Source organism: Glandiceps talaboti, chromosome 2 (assembly GCF_964340395.1).
Source record: "Glandiceps talaboti chromosome 2, keGlaTala1.1, whole genome shotgun sequence".
Lineage (NCBI taxonomy): Eukaryota > Metazoa > Hemichordata > Enteropneusta > Spengelidae > Glandiceps > Glandiceps talaboti.
In genome coordinates this window covers 30,533,693-30,560,647 of record NC_135550.1, presented here as the reverse complement: position 1 = coordinate 30,560,647, position 26,955 = coordinate 30,533,693, and the positions used below count along the sequence as shown (strand labels likewise).

The following is a 26,955-nucleotide window of genomic DNA, read 5'->3' as shown; positions in this document are numbered from 1 at the left end:
CTTTCATATAGTCTTGGTTTAATACGTCAATATTAACGATATTATCGTCATTTTAATGTATTCTGATATAAATATTCTGAGCCATAACTCGGGAAACAAATGCCTGTGATTATAACCATATGAAATAGCTCCTGAAATGCATTACTTCAGCTTTATTTCACCACCAATTTTTAATTCATAATTTAAAGTGTATGCATATATGATTATACATGTAGAGTTTCATGCCAAGCTAGGGTATTAAAGTACACATTTGAAAACAGGATAATACAATTCCACAGAGTCACACTCTGGCACACTCAATATATAGCACCTTTGACAATATCATTCACAAGTTACCATCAACCCACAGCACATCTAGACTACTTTCCTACTTTTTTTAAAGATAAGAGGCAAATGATGTATGTGCCATTATGGAACGACTTCTAAAATATATACTTTTGTCTTACGACTGGACTTGTAAGTTTAGACACTTCTGCTATATTGTTCATGTTCCCTTGTAAGTTATATAACATTTGATTCTGCTGTCATAAAACTAATAGATTACAGGCAATCATTCATTTTCTTATTTTATTACCCGATTTCTGTTTTAGTGGCTCAGCTCTACCTTTTTTTTAAAAAGTGAATTATTCACTATACATTTTTTTTTTAAATCATACAGATTGATTTGAGTACCAATGCACAAACACACACAAACATGTACATACATACATACATACATACATACATACATACATACATACATACATACATACATACATACATGCACACATACATAAACAAACAAACAAACAAACAAACAAACAAACAAACAAACAAACACAAACACCTTTTCTCTACATAAATTGATCCTACTCTTATACCCTCCAGGTTTTCCCTTGTAGCACCTCTCCATCCCTAAACTGTGGATAGATCCAATGATGTTGATTTACTTCTGCTGTATTACAATTTTCCAATTTTGTAAAGTATAATATTTTCATCCTTAAAAGCAAGTCACACCTACTCTACCTATATTGGAAATTGGTTATGTGAAATATACAGCTGAAGCCAATTATTTAGTGTGAACTCATAAAATTTTGATTTATGATTTCCATATTAGACTTGAGTGGTGTCTTCACCAATCTAACATTCATTTCAATTCAGTAGTCTCTTTTCAAAAATGTTATAATTCATTCCTAGTTTTTAAAATGTTTTAGTTATGCAAATTAAATTAGTCATTACAATAAGAACTCAAAATATGAATAGACTTTTACATCGAAATAAACATATGACATAACGTACATGTAATACTGATATATAGTTGAACACTTGATACTTTCATACAAGTAATTACCCAAGATATTACACATTTTAGTATTTCCCTCTAGAGATTGGTGGACATTTTCAATTACAGGAATGGTTTAACACTTATAAATGAATCATACATTTAATATGCAAGCTCTATAGTAACAATGTAATAGCTCTTCCTATCTGGTACCTTAAACACTCGTGCACTTTGCGGCAAAAAATCAATACATAAAAGTCAATACCTCACATAATTACATTTTGTAAGCTAATTAAAGTGACTGTAGTTGCCATCAAAATGATTTTCAAAAACATTTAATGAGCAGATGTTACGAATCACCAAACTTAATATCTAAAAATATTATTTTTTTATAATTAAATGGTACTAAGAGCAGAGTTCACAGTCAAGGTGAGGGTTCAGCAGAACTGAAAGTCATCATCATATTTCCAAATTTTATTTATGAATCCAGTGATGAATTATTGCACAATATTTTATTGTGAATTAGCCAGGTAATTAGATTCAGTAGCTTTGAATGATATTTGATGAGTACACCCCCCTCTCCCCCATTATTCTCTATCCCAACGTTTTATTTCCCTCAGGCAAACATTCCTTCTGTAGATTTCAGTGCCATCTGTGCTGTGAATTTTTGTAACAGCAATTCTTCTGGTGATTGTGTTTCTGGGCACTTATCTAGTACCTTCATAACATTGTCCTCTCTAATTTGTATGATGTAATGTGTATTTCTTGTTGATTAAATTAAAATTTGGAATTTTAATTCCATAGATTAAAAACTATTAAATCAGCTGTATGATGCAATTGAAATAGTATTCACCGATAGTGATAATGACTGATGGTTTGGTTTATAATTGCATCAAAAAGAAAATTAACAAGAAATCCCTTCTATAATTCTGAAGTTAAATTTATGTGTAAAGTAGTAGGTCCTCTGCTTTTTTTTTCTTCACATATTTTTGTTATAATTCACAAATATTATGTGACATTTTGAACACACATAGGAATGTGTCCTTCAATCTCTTCTTCATCTAATCTTATAAATGTTCATCTTATATTTCCTGGTCAACAAAGTCTCCTGATAACACATCTTTTCAACAAAACTATAAAGGATGTCTGAAATGTACCTAACACTTGCATCTATCAAAGGCCATTCTATTTTGTGTCTTTGTTTCTCATGATCTAATGAACCCTGTTACTTTCTCTCAACAAAAAATTATGTACCTATACTAACTGAGTCAGATTTTTCTAGGGAAAAAAGTAAATTCTCTGATTTATAACATCATATTCTGATTGAAAAGTCAAGGGAGCATTCTTTTGTTTGTTTTTTCTTTAATAGCAAAACAAACTAAGACCAACAATTTGTTCACATCTTTACCAAGAAGTTGCCCTACGTACATTTCTTTCAAATGTATGTGTGCATAGAGTAGACAAGTCTTTCTATCAAAGTACTGCATTTATTCAATAACGTAATTCCCCATGAGCGCTATAATGCAAATGGCAAAATGATACGAAACTAGTGGTGTACAAGGGTGAGTAATACAAACTGTGAACAGAAGTTGTGCTGTTATAGATACCACTTCCTGTATTAATGCTACTGTACAAGTCTGCACATGATATTACTAGTAGTAGTACGCTGTCAAGGAAAAATAGTACAGAAAAGTATGGGAAATATTACTGTACATGTAATGATGCCATGATTTTGGAGAAAAAAACACTTTTGCAAAAAATGCTAATTTCATGAATAGATCATATAAATGTAATTCCTTCAGAAAAAATTATTTATCTCAAATACAAACATGCCAAAGATAAATAAATCCATTAAATACAATGTTTCTTCATTGAAACTGAATATAAACTAATGATAATTTGACTACTGTCATGAATTATTTCAAGTTCAAGTAACTTGTCCTTCTGGTGTTGTTACAGTCTCAGATCACATTTGTGGTACAGATATAGTGTCGCATACATTAATAAATTTAAAAATGTAATGTCACATTTCACATCTCCCCTACAGTGTTTGTTAATGACCACATATACATGCAAATTTCTAAGCTCGGTTGGTGGGTGTACAGTCCCTTGGTGTGTGGTGAGTGTAATTCAGACAATCAGTCTGTAGTGTAGGTGATGATATCGATAGTGACTTCAATACCAACATCTTTGCTTCAGCAGGCAGGAACAGTATGAGTAAACAACTGCAGTGTAGATAACGGGACGATAAGAAATGTGTCAGAATTTTGAAACATAACAATTCAATTCACATCATGTAAAATGACTTCTCTCACACTTTCGTACGAATTTGATTTCGTAAGCTACTACTTGATATTAAACTTATTGTCACAGCTGATCCAGACGTTGTCAGACACGCCGCGGAAATACACACACGGTGGTGACAAAACAGCAAAATATTCATGAGTATAAAACTCGTCACAAAAGATGTGAGAAACTTGTAAGTGGTCTTATTTTGTTCTTAAAATATGATAATTACCTGTTATTGTGGGACGATGTTTAAAGCATTGTGTAAAAAGGTAAAAAAAAATGCTGTGAATCTCTGTACTTCACTCGATTCATGCTAGTTGCTGATCAGGTTATGTTTACGCAGTTCACCAAGTCATGAACAGCTGACTTGGTTAGGTCAGGGGTTACTGGTTGCGAGAGAGGCAGACTCCAATAGGTAGAGGAACGTAGGTATCTGTTAGAGATGATGGGACAATTTGCTCTACAATTACCTGTTGTGCTAGTTTCAATGTTAAAGCATAGACGATGTGTATAGTTAAAGTAATGTCTACTTAGTAGATATACTTCTTATCAGTGTATGTTGTTTTCTGAGAAAACCTTTTGACACATGAACAGTATAACCTACATTATAATGAAACTTTGACACGCCCTCTAATAAAAAATGCTAATTTATGCCATTGATTAACACTGCATCGGTGCCTTTGATTGACAATCTCATTATCTCTGGCGTGTAAGCGGCCGACATTTCACCACAAATCCTTGGACTCCGGCTAGAGAAGGATACACCGCAGTTTCCCGTCTTTTCTGCTTTAGATCAGGGGATTTGCAGTATTTAACGATAAAAGAGGTAAGCAATCTACACCCCATAGTCTTCATACGCATTAAGTAGGGGAATTTTAAACACATTTATTGACAAGAAGGTGTAATATACATGCGGAACGAACGTACACAGCTGAAGTGCGCGCAATGTCATGACGATCGAACGGCTGAGTTCATTTCCATACAATGCAATGTGAAACCTTTTTTTAGTCATCCGTTATATTATTGACGCAATTTTCGCCCAGGTTCACACTATTTCAGCCTCTGACGACATTCTATTCTGTGGCAAATGTGTAATGAAATTTTAACTTCGGAATAGATAGAAATTCTTCAATTGCCCAGATAGAAACCTGGTCTTTACGCGGTACGACTCGTGCAGAGGTATACTGTCAATGAAATTGTGTTCCTTTGTATAGTAATATGTGTTTACAGACTATTTTCATTAGTTTTGAAAGGGACCCTGTTTATTACTCTAAATTTAGATCTACTAGCATTAGTGAGTGGATTTTGCGTGAAAACTTCTGACGTTTTATAAGTCCACCACATAAGCGCCACCCTGAATATACACCGTACACATACAATCCATAACACTGCGAGGAGTATGGCGAAAAGCAAATGCTTTTATGACTTTTTTGTTGAATGAACACTGAAACTAAGAAATTCGACGTTATTACCTTTGAACTATAATGATTATTTAAAAAAGAAAACAGTTTAGTTTGACCGAAGCAGTGAAGGGAGATGGCTTGTCGTTCAGATCAACTTGGAACGGCTGGCATGGAATACCACAGAGACGGTTTATGAGCGTAGCGAATTCGCGAACCGCGGTGTATTTATATGGCAGTCATTTGAGCTGTTCGACGAGTTGAGGTCAGACATAGAGCGTGAATGCATGTCGAGTACAGTTTAACGATAGGGAGGGGGCAGTGAATGTAACACTAGAGCTTGTTGACGACTGCAAGGGAAAAATACGTATGCGCTTTTATTTTGGCCAGCCTTCAAAGGCAATGTTTCGCACCTGCCCGGATTGATCGCATTTATTGTTTATTTGTCTGTCCACTTCATTTCTACTGATTGTTACAGAAATAATTTAGGGTTTCAAAATTTATAAATTATTAATATTATACAAATGACAAATTGGAGAACGATATTAAAATTCCTTTCTTGTTTTGTTGTGTCACTGTACAGTATACAAATTACAATCAAATTGGTGATGTTTTCTAAACGTGTTGACCAAAAGGATTAAGGTGATTACAAAACTTCTCAATGAAATTGTCAAATTCTCTCAGATTGTTATTACAATAGGCAACTCAGTATACATTTGCCAATGCTCATTATGACAACCGAAAAGTTATACTTTCATGCTTTGGTCTCAGCAGACATGAGTTGTCACATAGTTATTTTTCCGTCTTCACAAAGACCATCCCTTGGGATTGCCAATTAAGTTTGAGTACAAGCAAAAGAGCTTATCGAATCACTTTGTGTCACGTCTTTCATAGGACATTATATAGTACTCTGGTTAACAAATGAAACCTGAGTGACCCATCATTGATGTCATATTTTTTTGCATGTAAATATTATATACAAACAGAAATATCTGTAGAGTATAGGTTCATCATTCTGCAGATGGAAGAGATGTCCATTTTAGTTACTTTTGTGTGTCAACATTTTTGTATGTTGTCATTATCTGGCGTGTGTTTGAAATAATTACTCCGTTTTTAGCAATTGAAAATATTAAAATGCATTATTTGCATGGATTTCAAATTTGGTTTAGACATAATCATATATAGACTATTAGTAAAAAATCTGTCAGCTAAAGTGTTTCCTAGCCTTATCAGTATTATGTCACAGTGTCTGGCTAGCCTCGTCCAGTTGTATCACTCGGATGTATGTATATCCTGGGTTGAGGTCAGTCAAGTTAATTTTAGTCCATGGCCGATAATTTGGAATGTTTGGGTGAGATTAAAATGTCTGCTGTGCATGCATGGTTGACTTCCTTATTCTTCACTTCCTAGTATAGTATAATATCTGATCTAGCCTAGAATCCATGCAGATTGTTATTTCCAATGATTGGAAAGCAAAATTTAAAATCTCATTCCCATGGATTCCATGCTACCTCTAATCAATCATTAGAAACTATACAAGTGTTACAGTTTTCATGGTCATATTGTTTAATATACTACTTTTTACCTGTTGATAACTCAGGAGAAAAGTGCATATTTACATATGCATTATTTTCTAATATTCTATTCACTGCAATTTTTTTTAAATTGCAAGAATTTGAATTTGATGAAGCTACTAAGTATTTCTTACATGCGATGGCTATTATTACCATAATATTGCATCACATCATGTGAACCAGAAAGTTTGCAATTTCCAACAATAATAGTTGTATTTTATTCCCCATTAAAGCTAGGATTGTGCCTTGAAGCAAAAATGCTAATGATAATGTTCCTTCCCTACTTACTGCAGCTATGCTCATTTTGTTGGTGAAACCACATCCTAGCTGCTTAGGTAGCATTCAAATGATTTCGTTGACTTCACAGTATGTCACTTTATGTACAAAGATTAAATTGGTTTCAGTGCAATTTAAAGTCACAGGGACTGAAGCCACATTAATTTCAATATAGTGTTTTCAACACGTTCATGTTATATTCAATATCTCTGAATGTCGGTAAGTTAGTATATTTTCTGTATACTGAAACTATTACAAGACACATGCTACATTTTTGTCTGATGCACCATGTCAGTAAACATAAATTGTATCTTTCAAGGATTACTTTCCATGACAGAAAGTAATCTACACTTCTGTTACTTTTATGATCCTACAATTATTTTGTCAGTTTCTGTGACTACAGGACATGTTTTCAAATATTCAGGCTAGCAAAAGTCTATAGATTTTATTGATAGTCTGTAAAGTACTTCATCTCTATCTAATCCCACTCCATGGTTGTCACACAGTTTCATTGTATGTACCATTGTATGCTTTGTTCTAGACTACATACATATATTTCTATTAGTTTTTCAAAGAATGACTTCATTTTCTCAAAATAGAATTTACACAAGATGGAGAATTTTCTCATGGTTGGTTATAACAGGTGCTTATATTTGCTTGTGCCCACTTGGTATACACTACATTCTCTTGTTGTGAAGTAAATGCAAAAAGTTAGGTTTTGCAATCATGATTAAATTGATGTGTGTAGGAATCTCTTTTGAGATAGGTGAAATAGCAATGCATCATGTATACTTACATGCCTGGCAGGCATGTTATCGGTTATAATGCAAATTTCATGACCAGAAACTATTAGAGTCTCATTTGTATTGTGTTATTTTCAGTGATTTGAGATTGTGTGACTTATGGTTTGTGACACCTGATCAACCCAAACATACACTTTTCATTTGTTTTGATACTAAATTAAATGATTGACCCTGTTTTATAATTTCATTGTATCTTACAAGTAATCAGTGTGTTGGTCTAAATACAACAATAGGGTGTTGTGAGTTGCATGGATTTTATGTTAATCTGACCTACAAGCTGCATTGTTTTGAAGTTTGTGCACAATGCAGTATTGTGTCAAGTTTGTAAAGCACTTTATTTTAGTGGATGTGTTTGCATAATGCATTTTGTTCTTTTTACCTAGGGTGTTCAGTATCAAAGTAACTGGTACATTCCAGCAGAAATGTGAGTGCAAGTTGTTCAGTTGTGTTACTGTAGAAGAGGTCCATTGTACATGAAAATAGCGTGAATCTGGACAACGTGTGGCAAAGGGTTGATCTGTAGAAGAAAAAGATTACCTCAGGTGGAAGTCAGTCTTTCACTGGATTAGCACTAATTAAATCCACCATTGTAAAATTGTAAAGAGAGTATCTCTTGCTTGAGGGTGTAGCAAGGTACTTCAGTGTGGTGGTTATATTTCAGGGATTGGTCAAGATAATTTTGTATCGACATGCAGAAACCAGGATTTACGATCGCAGCTGTGCTGCTTTCCATGATCAGTATTTCTTCAGGATTAGAGTTCTACGGAACATATACCTGCTATGCACAGTATGAAATGTGGGATGCCACTACAAATGGAACACTTAGCTTTCAGTTCAAAACATCCGAGAAGGAAGGATTGTTGGCATACATGGATGATGGTGGCCAGTATGATTTCTTAGAGCTGAAAGTGACAGAGGGCCATGTTCGGCTTAGATTTCGCATTGGGGATTCTGCTCAAACCGTCATGGTTGGAGATGATGTAAATGATAACACTTGGCATACAGTTGAAGTGATTCGGAATTATCAAAAAACTACACTTGTGGTGGACTCGCAACGAAAAACGGGAGCTTCCATAGACCAAGAAGAAACAACTCTAACAAGTAAAAGTGATCTGTTTTTTGGAGGTATTCCAAGAAGGACCCGTCTCACTGCCTTAGCATTGCCATCAGTTATGTTTGATACACGATTCAAAGGGCACATACGAAACATTTTCTATGGATTAGGAGCTGGTCGCTGGAAGAATCCGAATTTCCTTTCAGAAGAAGACACAAAGGAGGCTACTACAGATGTTTGTCCTAAAAACAACCCATGTCTCAACAACGGACTATGTATAAGTAACGATTTAGGAGCTACATGTGATTGTGCAGGAACTGGTTATGAGGGAGAGACTTGTAAATTAGGTAGGTGCTTGTATTTGAACAGGTGACTGTGTATATCTATGTATCAGATCTACAATGTGTGTTACTGTATCAATATGTCTTGTCTGTGTGTTTGTTCCTATCTGTCTGTCGCTAGTCTAAAATGAACCAACTGCACTGTACACCTGTTGGACATTTGTTCTGTATAATTATATATGTACTGTGTAAATAGACACAGTTGAAAAGCCAGATTTCAGATTGATATTATTCATGTGCATGGTATGCCATTGTGTGTAATTCATGCACAAAATTGTGTATGTACCATATGTTCAGAATCACATTGACACATCATGTCCTCCCTCTAACTACACCTATCAGTGCAACCTTTACAGCTGGTGTCCTCATTACCAGTGATCTGTTTTGTGTGTAATGACATAAATGTACTTTAACCACAAGAAATCAGATGTCACTTCACTTCACAAACTCATTAAGATAGCCAACAAAGAGAGACATTTTCTGTTGTATCCCCTGATAGTACAGTATCTCATCAAATGACCTTTTCAGGACAGTCTTTCTCCCCAGATATGTAGAAGCTGTGCTGGACTGCAAAACAGCTTAATAACGTAAGAAGGATTAGGATAAGACAGAAATCAGTCAGTATTGCGATAGATGTTGTTTCATAGAAAAGATGACAATCAACGAATAGCACAGCAGTGTTTGTTAGCTTTGTTCAAATTCCTGATAGAACATTAGAATGCAGTGTGATTGTATCAATTTACTGTGAATTACTGTATTATCATATTCACCCTATGTGAGGTTGAAATCACTTACAAAGTTCAAAAAGAGCAGTCCGTGTAAAGGATTTAATTCTTCCAGAAATGACAATTTTGGCTGTCTGCAAGGATTTATGACATAAGAAGTGATTTGTGATGTGGTTATATTAGGTAAAAAGCAGTTTCACTTTAGAGGAAGTACCCAAATTGATTGCGAAAGTGAAAATGAATTATTGTAAAGTTAGTCATCAATTGTCCATGCTACTTCCACCAAGACAGTGACCACTTTTGTGATAAGGTGTTTATTTTTAAAACCTGGAAGTTGCCAGGACTATTTATTCCAGTTCTCCTTGAATAGGGACTCAAACACATCCTGTGATTACAAGATTGTAAAAGTTAAAACTCCCTACTTATTCCAGTGACCTGATTTTCATACAGGTGACTTTTTATGATACCTTATCAGCTAGCTGACAGAGTAAAGGCATGACAGTTGTCAGTTGACTTCAAAAAGGATTCCAGTTTATATGTTTTGGTTGGCTTTGGTTCTTTTAGAACAACTATTTAGAATGTTTAGTTTGTTTTAGAATCTGATAGATAAAACTTTGTTTCTAATCACATCCATTTACCAATCTCAACTTTAATCCGTAAGATTTGGCTTTGCAGGTTTCAGTGCAGTTGTTCTTATGTATTATCGTGCCTGTTTCCTGTCTTTGTGTATCTGTGTATTGTTTGTGTATAGTCTAGTATTAACTTTGTTGTTGTGTTTATGACTGGTTTCTTTGTACCCCATGTGCATTATCATAGTTTTGTTTGTTTCATTCAGCATGTCATCTGTTCAATGTGTATGTAGGCAGTGTACTTCAACTCTGAACCTTTGTCAACTCCCACTGTATACTAACGAAATTTCAATGTATATAGTGTCCAGTATGTGTTTTGGTCGACTTGATATATTATTTGTTGGATCTTGCCCTGCACCCTGACAACAGAACCCTCAAGGTTTAAGGACAGCACAATGAAAGATGTCACCCACAAGACCCAAAGTTTTGTGTCTGCAACATGGTGGTCGGACATAAAAAATTAGAATGATGACCTATTTCCAGAGTAAATGGCTCATATGAAATGTACCTACTACCTTGTGCTGTACAGTTCTATTGAGGCAATATTTTGCCTCGGGGTCTTGCACCAGCACAAAAAGAACACAATTGCCATGGCTTCCTTTCCCAGGCCAGGTCTCTTGGGGTGTTCATTCAGGTGGAAGCCTACTCTTTATCATTGTTTTTTTTTCCTCCATCCCACAAGTAATTTAATTAAAGAAATTCACTACAAGTTGAAATAATCAGTAAGAATACAGTATAGTTCTTTCCAAATGTTTGGAATCCATAGCTGAAGTAAGTTATGGGTTCAGGCCTACCTTTTCCCTTTCAAAAATTGTAAATTTCACTTTAGTTTGCATGTCATGAAACTGTCATCCATAAATCACAATATTAAAATGAAGTTGTGAACATCCCAAAAACATGTTCTGAAACATCTTCCCACTTGAGAAGAATAGAGAAATGGCTTCTTTGGGGGACAAAGCTATATGACTCATTTAGAAGGTACAAGTATTGTGTGGTATACAAGTTTAAAGGCCTTTTAACAAGAATTTTAGGGGAGGAGTTGTGTGCCCAACCCACCCATAAAGGAATGCCTTCTTCAAGCTCAGTAAAAGATTTACACAAGTGCAAATAGCCCAGTTGAAAGTACAAGCTGTATAAATTGTCATCAAATATGGCTAGGGGTACCATTATATTGTCTTTACTGTTAAAAAACCATGCACCAGTAATCCTCCCTGTATAGTATGTAGGAACGCTACACTTTGTTTGTCAAGATTTTTTAAAAGGAACTTTCACTTAAAATATACAAAATGTACAAATGAAATGACTTATTTATGTATTGCACTTTCAAAATCAATTTTGTGAATGTTAAAACAAGGTCAGTTGAAACCCAGTTGGTCCTCTGTGTTTGTTTGTATACTGAGCAGTCATACACAAACAGTGACATATGAAAGCAACATATGGCCTATTGAAATATTTATACAAAGACAAAGAATTAAGTCATTTTCTCATAGTTGACAGTTTTTATCATTAACCAAAAGTTGAATACAAAACTGAATACATGAAGTAAAAGGTTATCACTTGTTGGGGATAATATTTTGATGTTACATTTAATCTGTAAGTGTAAGTTTAAATAAAGACAAATGCAGACAGTAAGGTTAGTATTCACATAACCTGATATCAGTGTTTACTGATGAAATATTTTCAAATAGGTTATGTTTCCTTGACTCTATATACATGTATTTAAGGTAAGCCAGGGGGACATTAATGTAATCAACAGAATTTATTGGCCATTAGTATTCCAGATCTGTGCAATGCAACAAACCAGTGTCTCAATCATTCTCTCAGTGATACAAGTTTACTGCATTTGTAACACAGTCATAGCATTCATTGTATTACAGGGGTCAGAAGTGACATTTCGGCAGATAAATTGTGAGACTTAGGCAGTGATTATGGGCAGACTGACATCCAAATTATACCCTTGAAAATCTACTGTTCAAAGATGGTGACATTTTAACGGCCTGTGCAGGGATAAATAGATGTTTGTGGACAGCATGACCCACTCTGTTGTCCAGACAATTAATAATTCTATACCATAGACACTCCACATAGAGACATCCCATGTCATCTATTATCATTCCTGTACAGATGTCAGTGTGTCTATCTGTTATCTGTTCAGAATCCACAATGATGTCACTAACCGTGTGCCGACACAATGATATCGCAGTCCATTTTTTTGTCACACTCCTACTGTCTGTGCATGGTGTTTTTTATAACGTCCATTCTTGTGCATTGTATGTAACTATATGTACTGTCCTGTGATTACAAACATTTTATACATGTATTAGTGTTCGGTGTCTTCATTTTGGAAAGGGACTTCATTTTCGTCCTCTCCGTCTCATGTTACTCACTGTTTTTTCATGTTTTCTGTCATGTGTCTTTTCTCTTTTCCATCGCTAAGCCTTATTATCATCATCAATTATATCTGAGGAAGGTAGGTGTATAGGGGGCACCAGTGCACATGCAATCTACCACCATTGCTAAGTAATAAACCCTGGGAGACAGACCAGCATGCTTAACTAGTGGGAGTGCAAATTCTGACAGTACACCCACCCACCCACACACACACACAGTGCTTTAGACCCTCCACCAACAGATAAAGCAAATATGATCCAAGTAACTGACATGAGTCATGGTTTGATCACAAATGGAAGTTACAACTTGTGATTTAGTAACTACGTACATGTTACTGATTGTCATGTGAAATTATCTCCATTTTACAGCTGTTTAGGAAACATATCAAACACATTTACTCTTTCTGTAACCTGGAAATAGAGTTATGCCTAAAACTACTCAGGGATAGCCGAGAGACTTAGCTACCAGGCTTGATAGTGTGGTTTCAAATGACAACCTGTCATGGCAAGTCTCCGGGCTAACTCAGAGACAGTTCTTACCCTCTCCCTAAACTGACAGATCAAAGTTTTATTGCTCAATCTGCTCAATGAACATTCAAATGTTTGTCAACAAAGTGTTGCTTTTCCCACATTCCATTTCAATTTTGAAAACAAAAGATTTGCTTTTCAGTTTTCCCTTGATAAGATGACAACATGATGTAACTTCTAATCCTTCACAAAGTATAGTTTCCTGAGAATAGACACCCACTCCCATGAATAATAATTTGGTTTTTAGCAAGTAAAGAACTTGTGACCTGTTGACTAAGCATAACTTATAAGAATTAGAGACATCTGTTTGGCTATTGATTTGTTTATTTTTAGCTGTGAATACACCTACAATTGTTTGCTGTAGACAACTAGACAGTAAAGCATTTAAAGAGAACCCTGTTTTATGTGTCTGTTGAGTGAGTGGGGACACTCCCAAGTAGATTGTTGGCTATGTAAAGGTCAGGGCCACTAAAGTACAACATTATTGAACTCTCAATGTCGTAAAGTTGACAAGGTTGCAGTTTGGCAGGGTTATAGGAATGTGACTGCACAGGTCATGTTGTCGTGAAGTGCTAGAGTTTAAATCACAATTTACAAGATTTCAATGAATCATCAAAATTTGAATGTATAGAACGCCAGACTAAACTTGTAGACAAATCTGAAGAAGAAGAAAATGTCACATTACATCCTGATATTTCCTGTCCTTTCATTCCTTGTGGGGTCACGTTTTCTGTGATCTTGGAATCAAGGTAGATATTCCACGGAAAAAAAATCAGGGATCTGTTGCTAAATATAATAGGTATGATATCCTAACAGAAAGTTAGAAAATAAATTTAAAAAAAACAAACATTTATATTGATAAAAAAGATCTCCTTCAGGATTCCAGTTGTATCTAATTGAGCCATGACACAATGTTGTCTGTGATGTCTATCAATTTGTCTTGGAAATAACACTCCCACTTTAAGGTGATCATTCGTCTCCCAGGGTAACCCCCATCACCCAGACCCAGTAAAGGGTATGCATGTACTTTTTAGGAGATACAGTGATTGTCTCCTCACCCTTGTATCAGTGTGAAATCCATTAGTTGTTTGTACATTGACTTTGTACTTACATATATGTGTGTAATTGTGTTTTCACACACGTTTCATTTACCTTTGAATTGTTATACACAGTGGCTACATGTACATCCACACATCCACATCTTCATTCTGTGTATGTCACACTTCATTTCTGTTCATACAAACATTCATTATCACACATCAACTATGCCACCACAATATGATTATAATATGCAGTTCTTTTCTCCTATCAGCTGATATAACCTTTAAGCTTTATTAACCAAGTTGCATGGCATTTCTGTTCCAATTTAATTCCTTCTAGTTATCCAGTCTTACCTAACAACCAACTATTTAATAACTTCTTAGATTTGACTTGTCAATTTTAATATCGCTGCTGATAGATTTTCATAGTGATTCAATTCTATTAAGCGCCAGTTTCTTCCTTTGCCAGTGTCTGCGTCCCCCACACACAACATGATTCAAAAACAGCACATCAAGAAAAGCGAATTTGGATGCCAAATAATTATTGCTTTAGTTTTATGAAATTGAAATTATCACCAATATTAATGTGTATATTTCAGTGACAGAAATACATGAATATCATTCTTACATTTTGAAGAGAAAACAAATATTGTGTTCAGTATGTTCATGCATGAATCATCATCATGCGATTAGATTAAAACATGTACATAGATATGTCTAAATATCCAAGGTCAGGAATTGCAATCACATTTTTGACAAAGTACATATATACAAAAATGTATCGCATGACATGCATGTTTTTGGTGAAACTTGACATTTGAAATAACATAAATACCAATGTGTTCTTGATATGAACACATGGGACAAGAACAGATCAAAGATCTGATTTTGGGGACATGTTAAAAAAAGGGAATTGAAGAAATGCTGTTTTCAGACATACATGACGATATCAGCTTGGTATTTGGGCTTTGCATCATCATCCGCTTCCACACTTGGTGGCATAGAAGAAGTTCTCTGAGTGCATACTGCATGGAGGCATAATACACATCAATGCTTTGTACTGACATGCCTCCATTTTCTTTTTCTGTTTTCTTTTCCTTTCCTTTCCTTTTCATCTTTGCCTTTTCAACAATTCAACATTTCAGCTGCTTCAGTTGAGGATGAAGGTAGGTTATGCAACATGTCTAATATTTGCTGTTCAAAAACAAAGGCAAAACTAATGGTGACTGAATGGTGATGGGTAAAGTAATAACATAATACTTACTGAAATACTAATTTCAAAGATCTTCATTATTCTAAGTAAATATTAAAATAAACTTCACGGCATGTAGTGAAAATGTAAATTTAAGGTACCACCACTTAGTGTTGTGTACTTCAACTTGCTGATTTTTATCCATGTTTTGTGTCCTTTTACACCAAAATTGTTTTTCTAAAAAAGGGAATGTTTTCGCGACTTGTAACATGTGTAGCCCTGACTGACCACACACTCTGAAGACTGCAGAAATGACATTTAGCAGTCAGCATGGATTTAAGGTGTTAAATCCAGTTTAGATGTACTCAATTTAGTGTACATGATAAAACTGGTAAAGAGATATGCATTCTTTATGCATAGTAAATTTCTGCAAGTAGCATGTACACGTAGTATGATCTCTGTAACATAATTGAAAAAGATTAATTGCATACTTTATATGTGTGTGGATTTTTACACAAACCAGCTTGTCACCATGCAGAAAGGGCTTGCTGTCTCTTCCACATAGTATTACAAGACGGAAGTGTTGATTGTTATGATCAATATTTCCGTGAAATTACACACTAAACACGTGTATATACCACCATGCTGTCACACACAAATGCATGCATGTTTTTGTGTGGTCGACATGCATTCATTTTGACATATATCCAAGTGAACACAGCAAGAGTAGAAGATTACATGTCGGCTTGACAGTCCTCTGTAGGCCAGGCTATGAGGTTTGATCATTGGTTTACTGATTGTCTGGAAATACTGATCGGCTCAGACATCTGATCGTGATGGAGAATTCCCTCATGATCCATCCATAGCATGCAAACACAATCTTTCATATTGTCAGTGGTTGTGATTTGCCCAGTGGGTGATTTACCCATGGGTATCATAACAGCAGTACAATGAAGTTAGAAAGACTTACAAGGAAAGTGGGACACCTATCAACACACTCCAGATCAGAATCACTGATTTGGCATTGTCTATCCTCTGCCTTATCATAATGTGACCTTGTTTGGGCTGTTACCAAGACTGCTTTTGAGTTGTACCGGTACACCACTTACATGTAAGGTAGATAAACATGTATGCCTTGTAAAGACATTTTAATAGTCTGACAAATTACAAGTACAACTAAACAGATTACAGTAACAACTCATTGATATATTTACCTTATAACATATAATGATGCAGGGAGGCAGTGAAAGAAGGTCATAAAATCTAACATTGTAATGATACATTTTGTCAAATTAATGAAATACTTGCTATATGTCAAAATATCATGGTTGTTTTCACAAAGTGAATTACGTATGTGTCACTACAATATATACAAAGTTAGTGCCTGGCATTTAAAAGTTTATACACCTGTTTAATGAATTATGTAGAGCGACTAACAATAGCATATAATATGTGTACTGTGCATGTAACATTGCATAAAGCAATGTCTGTATGTACTTTGGAATCAAACTATGGAATGTTATAGAATATCAAATGGCCAGGGCAGTGACCTACCTAGGATGATGTGCTAACTGTCACGTTGAGAGTTTGCCTGTTTTGACATGTTCAACTCAACTAGCTTACTTCCCTAGAGACACCCCAACTACATAATTTAGTAACAACACTCTTAGTCATGTTGACATGGAGCCGGGCAAACCAGATTTCTTTAAATAATTTAGTGTATTGAGATTTATTATCAGGATGGGGAATGGGGGTGGTTGATATTTGCCCTCTAATACTGATTGCATTTTTAGGGTGAATTGTGATGGGGGTAAGGATTTGATCATATCAAGGTGCATGCTTGCATAATGGTGATATGAAAATTTAACTAGAAGTAGAAGTATCATGTTGTTGTTGATATACAATGTATCTTGGATGCAATATGAGAACTGCAACTGTATCATAGTTCGGTATAGTCATACTAGAGAGTTTACTCACACCACCACCAGATAACAGTTCTCATTGGTTATAAGCTTATCCATTAGTCTATTTTTGTAATATTGACAGTGTTAATGTAAAGATATCATATTTTATTCATCGGTAACATTAACATAAAATGACTTATTAGATTTAGACAGGTTCAGTCTCCAGTGGTAGTATTCAACTAATCAATATCATTTCTAGAATCTGACCCATTTAATAGATTTTGGCATGCTTGGTTATATAATATCATAATTCTGCTGACAGGCATATTCATTTCCATATTTGTTAATATTCAATATTTGAGTATTAATATGGTTATTTGTATGTAGGTGAAGCTTACAAAATATTATCTTTATGGCTGTCACCTTCCTCTAGAAGATGTAGCATGGATGAACTATGACCTTGACTTAACCTGTACCTTTGAATACATAAGGCACATGATAAAAAGATTATGGTTTTCATATCACTGATACACAGATTATAACTTTATGTATATTTAGCAGATAGCTTTCAACAAATAACATATCACAAACTGAATTGATAAAGTAGGTAAAATTACAGACAGTGGAGAGGAAGATTGTTATATGAATCAAGAATGAATCAAGAAAAATGTCTCAATTTTTAAGCATGGTACATGGGGGGGGGGGTTTCCAATAGTTTCTGGTAAAATTGATGTGTATATGTATGGTGATATATGTTATGTTGTACCATTAAGTATTGAATGAGACTAGTAGTGGAGACTTTTGTTCATCTAGACGTTGCATGTCTTCTGCACAAGCCTTGCTAATTGCATCAGTGGTGTGTCTCAGAATAGGACCGTGAATTTGCAGACATTCCAGACAAGTACCCTGGACTACATGTATGTTAGCAAATCAATTACCAATGTGGTCATAGCACAATTCTACACCACACATAGCTGATCAAAAGCCATGCATAGGATCAGGTCAAATACACAGTTATGCTGGTAATTATGTTTGAAATGGCAGTAAAGAAGGTTAGGAATATAGGGTACACATTTGAATAAAATAGAAGTTGTTTACTTTATTGAGGCACCTAGACTAAATTGTAAAAAGAAAATGCATATGGAACCAACTTGTAAGTCAGTCCGAATAAATAGATGTAAAATCCGACATTTCGAATAAAAATTCTTTATCAAGGTATTTATTGGCAAGCTTCAGACATATTAGGTAAACACCTGAATATAAAGACTAAATTGTAGACTTATTGTTTCAAGGTATGTATAACTTACTGTAAGCAGTATAGGAACATGCTATTGGATATCATGATAGATGTACTGTGTACTCACAGCTACATGTATGCATAGATGAAATAAGTCTATTGGGGTAAAAAACATGATGCTCGTGTAGCTAATGATGTGATTAAAATATTTTTTTTTTACATTCGGTTTCAGTGACATTTACTCGTTATTACTATGATGTTAATTTTTGTACAGATATTAGAATGGGTTTTTCTCATCTATGGACTGAATCTGACGTAATAACATATTGTACCGCATTGAAATTCCAGTGCCCTAACAACATAGCTGTGTAAAAGCTTAGCATTGGATTTCAGTGTCAAAAATGCTTAGATTGTTGATGGGTTTTTGAATATGGTTTCAGAATTATGATCATGTACAGACAATGTTCTGGTGATTTGAAGTAGTTCACTACTAGCTAATCACACAATATAAGAATTTATCACAAAATCTAGAGAGAAAATATATATTTGAATTTGTTGCTATCATTCATCCTATTATATGAAACAATAAAAGTGACTACAAATTTGATGTTTTATGAGTACCACAGATTGCCAGTGTTCTTCTTTTTGCTATGTTTCAAATGTTTCTTAAAAGTCTATTTCAAGATACTATACCATGTGATACCTAGCATCCATTTATAAATCGTTAGACTTAATTTAGAATACAACTTTCTAAAAAAATTAATTTTTACACTGAAATGAAAGCTTCATTGTTGTGAGCTCTCCATTCTGTGTGAAACTCTAATAGACAGTATGGAAAACACAAGGTATATCATAAATATGGGAATCCCCGGATTATAAGTTGCCATGGTATTACTTGACGTGTGTATACTGAAACTAGGAAATGTAAAGTGACTGAAATTACAATGCAGGGAGACTAATATTAGTTCAGGAATAAAGTGAAACATGTATAAAGCAGTCATTTTTTCAGCTTCATTGGCAAGTAATTGGATTTCTGAAGTCACTAATCCAATTATATACGTAAAATCTATGAAGTAGTATGGCAGCATACCACATCTGTGTTAATGACATTAATGGCCATATTTCTATTCAGCATAGATGAGTGTATTTCCTTTCATTGTGTTAGTCAAGTCAACCACCCTCAGTAATTACTTATGTAGGACTTGCTCCAGTGTAATAAGAACAGGCAAAATTTTGTAAAACTTAAGCCTAGAGAATTTCCGTTGGTTTTTCAAAACTGGTGATCATTGTTAATGAAAGATCACAAGATTTGCAAACCAACGTCAAGTCTCAGGGCTATAATCTGTGCATTGTCAATGAATTTGATGTCTGTTCATTACTAAAAGAGTAATCTGTATACTATAACTGTTCATTTACAATTATGTGTTTGTTATTTCCAATCCGTGTCTGGCGTCAGTACTCTAGATGAAATTCCCTACTGTCAATCTAGAGAAATTGTTGTGATCATGTCATCAGTTATTAATGATGCAACTTGTATTTCAAGTACGCCCAACAGAACTCATCACTAATCATCACTAATCAATGATATGTACTCTGATTGTTCTGTTTGTCATTTTGTATGTCATGCATGTGGTATCATTGTGTATGTGCTTGTTCTGAAATCCATATCAAAATCAGGACAGGTACTGAAAATAAACAGATTATTTCAGTCTCAAGAATGTATTGACAGTGCACTTAGATAGATATGAACATACCACTGTTTTCTCAAGACTGTAGTGTGACCCAGTAAACCTGTAACATTTCAGACAAAATTGTTTCAGCAAGATAAGAAAAAAACCCCACAAAATTGCCCAAAAATGAAAACATCATGTTCTGTAACAACTATATTAGATGTGTTGTCACGGTTACTGACACTGCAATGATAGATTAATCCATATCTTGACATGATATTATGTCTTTTTCTCTTCATTTCTTGTTTTTCTTCATCACTGTTTGTTTTTCTTTAGGTATGGGGGATCAATGTGATTAAATTCTTAGTATATTTCAAAAGGAAACTATCCATAATTCATCTTCTTATTACCCAGATGCAATGAGACAAATCACTTGGTCCTATCTAAGCTTAATCAATTCACTTATTTCACTACAAACTCTTCAATAATATCCGTATCAGATAATATTGCCTGGAAATTGAGACAATGAAAGTATAAAGGTTTGAATTTTTAATAGATGTACAACATATAAATGACATATCGTAAACTGAGCTATACATGTAAAATAATATGCTGTCCTGGTGAGAGCTACACAGCTCTCTGAAATTATTACACAAAATAGGATTGCAGAAATATCAAGAGTTGTTTTTTCATAATAGCTCACCGAACTTATCAGTAATCTGTTGAATCAGTAATGAATCAAGGGAATTATTGATAAGATTCTACACTATTATCAACCAAACATCACCCCTCCCCCTCCCTCTACCCCCACCCCCACCCCCACCCCCACACACAGCAGAAACTCGCCAGTATCGTGACATTTAAAAGTTAAAGGTTATTAGTCAAGAATTTTTTTCTTTCAGTTGCTGGCATTTTGTTCAATCCTGTCATGTGTATTTATGGATTTCAGAGTGTTTTTGATGTGAAATGAGGCAAGCGTTTATTATAAACGGCAAGCTGTCAGCTTTGTTATATTGTAAAGGGAATACCTGACTAGTACATGAATATACAACAACTATAGTACTTGTTTCCCAATGAAAATATTGATTATCAGCATCATGTACCATCTATCCTTTCCTATTGATATAACTTAACTTAAAATCAATCATTTATATTTTGATATGAATAGCTTTAGTACAAAAATGTCCAGGTGATGTTTGTGAACCGCGAGGAGAAATTGACTGTCAATACCATCATTTATTGACAATCATTTTCTACTAAAAAGTATCAGTAAATATTCTAATATTAGTTTAGCCAAGTCTCCTTCACTTGTCTCTACTTTAATAGTTTTGTTTGGTTCCTTGAATGAAAGAATAATTAGCTTGTAGTTTAATTCCTGACAGTACTACTCACTTGATGGAGCTGTTGAGAGGCGTGATGTCAAATTGACACTAAAAGTCTTTTCACAACTTGTGTTAAAAGTTCATCCTCCCACAGATACTGAGATAGTATGTTTGTCACCTCCAGCAATGTACTTTCCTTAAATTGCCTTTCATCAGTATAAATAATGGATGAAGTAAAGCACATTACTATTTGCTGTAAGAGTTTTTGAAGTGGCGGTACTAGTTTTAATTTGTATTTATAGTGCAAAGCGTAGATAATGTGCTGGCTTCCATTATCCATGACAATTTAAGGTCCAGTTAGAGAGGAAAGGCTGTAAATTTTATGACTTTATGCTTCACAAACTTTTATAAAGTTAAGTGGGCTGTTTTATGTTGGATGCCTGTCTGTATACATTTGTATTTTCAATGTACACGGACATAATAAAAGTGATGGCCGGTTATTTGAAATTTGTGTGGAAAATAACATTTGTGTAGTGTGACCAGTTCTTTAAGGGAAGACAAGTCAAAAGGTTGGTTAATTGAAATACACTGCAAAGCTGATGTATGCGAGAGAGCTTTGTCAGAATTCTAAGTTTGCTGTGGGTACAAGAGTTGTATGCCTACACATATGTTGTTTGTGTGAATCCATAAGCAAACACTGGACTGACAAAGCCTAGTCTTGTAGATAGCCGTTGGTCATAGGAGGATAATACTTCATGGTTTCAATGCTTGGACTTTGTTACTATAAAAAAAAGTTGTTATTCCAACAAACTCTAGCAAGTCTTCCAAATTGGTCTTGTGTGACTCTACCGTGAAGAAGACTAGAGGTGTGGAAAGACCTATTGGGAAAGTAATGAGATTGATGGAGTCTGAAGGAGAAAAATGATAGCATGGCCTTGATCACTTCAAAGAAAACATAAATTGTAGAACAAAATGATGTTTGTCTATTGTTTGACCTGTCCCCTCAACATAGTCAAATTGTGGTTCTATTCAGTGACATTCAAAGGTACTGACACAAAGCTTTGATAAGTGTCTTTGTATAAACTTCATCCAAACTTAGCATAATTGTTTCAAGTTTTAGACCTATGAAGAATGAAAGGTTTGTTCTGTGTTTCGTTATAAGGCAAGGCTCCCCAAGTTGTAAACATAGTCAATTATATGTCATTTTCTTCATCTTTGGTCTTTCTAATAAGTCAACCCCTCCAGTATCAAATGATAGGATTGAGACACCCCCTCCAGTATCAAATGATAGGATTGAGACACCTCCTATCAAATGATAGGATTGAGACACCTCCTATCAAATGATAGGATTGAGACACCCCCTCCAGTATCAAATGATAGGATTGAGACACCTCCTCCAGTATCAAATGATAGGATTGAGATACCCCCTCCAGTATCAAATGATAGGATTGAGACACCTCCTATCAAATGATAGGATTGAGACACTTCCTCCAGTATCAAATGATAGGATTGAGATACCCCCTCCAGTATCAAATGATAGGATTGAGACACCTCCTCCAGTATCAAATGATAGGATTGAGACACCCCCTCCAGTATCAAATGATAGGATTGAGATACCTCCTCCAGTATCAAATGATAGGATTGAGATACCCTCCTCCAGTATCAAATGATAGGATTGAGATACCTCCTCCAGTATCAAATGATAGGATTGAGACACCCCCTATCAAATGATAGGATTGAGACACCTCCTATCAAATGATAGGATTGAGACACCCCCCCCCCCCCCCCCCCCCCCAGTATCAAATGATATGATTGAGATACAACAGTGTTACAAACTATGGCCATGCTTGACTTCAGATGCATTTGTGGTTTTTATAGATGCCATATTTTACAGAAATGGGCGAGATGTGATTTGAAACCTAGTTCTTTGTATGTATAGTGATATCAGGAGTTCATAGGGGGATGTATAGCTAGTCTGGCATTATGATACTCAGAAGTACATGTAGTGTGACTGAGACTAGTCTGGATACCAATGTGGCAGAGATGTAAATCATAACACTACTGTATAGGAACTAGACTAGACTTGACATGATGTACAAAGTATTTTGTGTTGACTATTAAGATTAAAGTTGAAAATCAGATCTTAAGATTTTTGACAACATCTCAAAAAGTAAACATTTCAGTGACCTTAGAAAAAGCAATGTCAAGTTTAATCATAGACCAGTAGTGTCTATGGTTTAATATTCCATCAAAGTTTTTCTATGAATGGAAAACCTATTACACAGTGTATTACACAATGTAATCTTTTCTCTAAGTTTACTTTACTCTCTTTGTATTTACTATGGAGGAATTAACATACTGTTGCTAATGGGGGTAATAGGTCATTCACTGATAACATCACTGTCAGTGTCAAGTCAAATAGAGGAATGTATGCAGGCTTCAAGATGGTGGAAGTGACTAATATTATAGAGGTGAAACCCTGAACACACTGTGCAGGGCATCTATCAATAACCTTTGCCATTACTCTCCTATGCTTAGACTGCTAAATAGTATAGAGTATGCTAATTTGTACCTCATAAGACATTGATGTACATTGTCATGGAGACAGTTGGCATGACAGCAGGTATCAAATCTGATTCTGAAAGCTAATAAACTATGAGCCAGGTATAGCAGATATAGCATTTACTGTGGATTTTGCATGATAGGCAGTAAATAGAACCTGAAATCTACTGCAGTCTTAGATACAGACCAGATTTATTACTAAAATAAACAAGTTACATGTGAAAAGCAAAGACACTGAGAATAAACATGTATCTTTTATTACTTAAATATTTAACTGGTGTAACATTGACGTAGTAAAGCAGTGACTTATTAGGCAATTTGAAGATTTGTAGGTTTCACCAATGCAACCAAGCATAGTTCCTGTACAACCAGAGGTTACCCAGGTATGTGACCCACCATTGAATTTTAATTGTAAGGTGTATAGTGAAGACATCAAATATTGTGTTCAAATGCACGTAGCTCCTTTTAAGATTGAGGAGTGCCAAGAGGCTAAGCTTGTAAAACACAAGGCTTGACTTTTAAGTCCTACAATTCACAATTTTACAGAGATATTACCAAGTCCTTTATGGATCATATTAAATAGTGCAGATAATAGTTAGATAGGAGTTGTTGATGGTGATAATGATAATGGTGATGACGATGATGATGATGATGATGATGATGGTGAAGATGATGATGATGATGATGATGATGATGATCATCATCATCATCATCATCATCATTTTATCATCATCATCATCATCATCATCATCATCATCATCATTTTGTTTATTCTTATGTAAAGTACTTTTGAACTAAGTGAATAAAGTTTCTTGTGAAAAGTCAAAAAAAAAGTCATCATCATCATCATCATCATCATCATGAAACATAGAATCTTGTATTTTGCCAACAAGGGGATTAGCTGCATTCTCCCCATTGTGTTGGATGACCTACTGTTTCCTTGGACCATACTTTATATTAACTAACAAGTAGTTGGTAGATTACAAGCAATTCCCTCATCACACCAAGGTTATTCCCATCAAGTCATCAAAAATTGGTCAGATTGTTATCTTCAGAAAAGATCATGTCCTTGAAATGTGATGTCAAAACCACATAAATGGTGCCAGTAACTCTATGATCTGGTCATAAAAATTTATATCCAGAGTAGACAATAGTAAGTCATTGATGGAATGGTACACGTCATGTCAACACCAAGTACACTCAAGTAGCTTTGATAAAGAAAAATTAAAGAAAATTCTTTCCCAGGAGATTTAGTCATGGTTAGCTGATACAACTTGTAAGTTCATATCATCACCTTCAGTCAATTCTGATGATTCACACAATGATATTTGCTTTCTCACAACCTTAGTATGCAAATTTACTTTACCTTTATTCAGTTTGTGTAGCAGTGATTGATGATGAGGGTAGTAGTACAGGCTAACCTTTTCACTCCTGCTGTCCCATCACTTTGGAATATTCTCAGTAGTTGACTGTATGCAAAGATTGATCTATTACACACAAAATAGGGTTTGAAGAGTCAAATATATAAGTGTCAGCTGTGGACAACCAGGTGTATGGGTGGCGTGGGGCTGCTGTGTCCCTGTATATTCAAAGTGCTAAAAGTTAACTTGATAACCTCTCACCTAGATTTTGAAAATCCAATTATAGAAAAATACAATTTTTGATTGCATGGATTACTGTAAATCATAATAATTAAAGCCTTTTTATTGATTGTACTAAATCAACATACAAATCATACTAGTATTTGTACTGTAGGACACACACCCCATTGACATGTAATAGTCAGTCACTATTTCAACACCACAAAAGTGTCAACAAATCATATTTATTTTTTCAAGGTAGATCATATGAGCCACCTTTACCCTAGATTCTGCATTTTTGATTTGTTGCAGTGATTCTAGCATTTCTATCAGTAATAGAGATCCTTTGAATGAAACAGTGTGTTGAAATTTTATAGTTTCTACTTTGTCTCAAAAGATTTGGGTGCATACTTGCATTCTTGTGGCAGCAAATAGGGTTCAGAGGTCAATTTGAATGGATAAGAAAGTATTATGAGATACACTTTTTGGACTGCATACTTAGCCTATATGTACAGGCATTGTTAGCACAGAGATTTGGCTATCTTGCATGACAATGTTCTTCACTGGAATATTTTGAGCCATTAAACACTGGACACATTGTTGATTCAAATTTCTCATGGAAGGGGAATGCCAAATAATAAGTTCATGCAGATTGAGGCATTTTACAATCAGTGTTTCTGAAATTCAATATTTCATTTTGTGAGTCGCAGCAGTGTTACTCGTGTATTAAAGTATCTTGAACTGGTTTAGGTGCTCTTGACAGTGTTGTCTCACCACCACACAGGAATGAGACAAGTTAAGATCAGTCAGTGGCAATTAGATATCAAAGCTATTCATTTGGTATAAAACTATATAGAAATCACTCATAAGACAGAGAATAGCAAAACCATGCCATTCTCATGTATATTGACACTTAGTCACACAACCAGATATAAAGTGGCCCCAGCATTATGAAATGCTTTTTAAGAAGAAAACTGGATGTATAGGCAAACACTTGACAATTCAAATGTCAGTTACTCATTGATGTCTCAATTACCGTCTCTATGGATTTTCATATGGATATAAATGAACAACTGACACGTGAAAAGTCTCGGTACAGTCTGTATGGATTTAGTGGTAAAAAGTACAACTTAAGGACAAAGTCAATCATTTGAAAGACAGTCTCAGTCTCATACGGT

General features: G+C 34.9%; 1 protein-coding gene across 1 annotated transcript in view; it reads left to right on the top strand.

The window, feature by feature from the left end:
- The first annotated feature begins 4,273 nt into the window (after positions 1-4,273).
- Positions 4,274-26,955, top strand: part of LOC144453586 (neurexin-3-like) — a 72,226-nt gene continuing 49,544 nt past the window's right edge. Inside the window, exons 1-2 of the mRNA XM_078144910.1 lie at positions 4,274-4,376; positions 7,987-9,004. Of these exons, the coding sequence (XP_078001036.1) occupies positions 8,293-9,004 (712 nt within the window). The 5' untranslated portion in view covers positions 4,274-4,376; positions 7,987-8,292. The remainder of the gene's footprint in view (positions 4,377-7,986; positions 9,005-26,955) is intronic.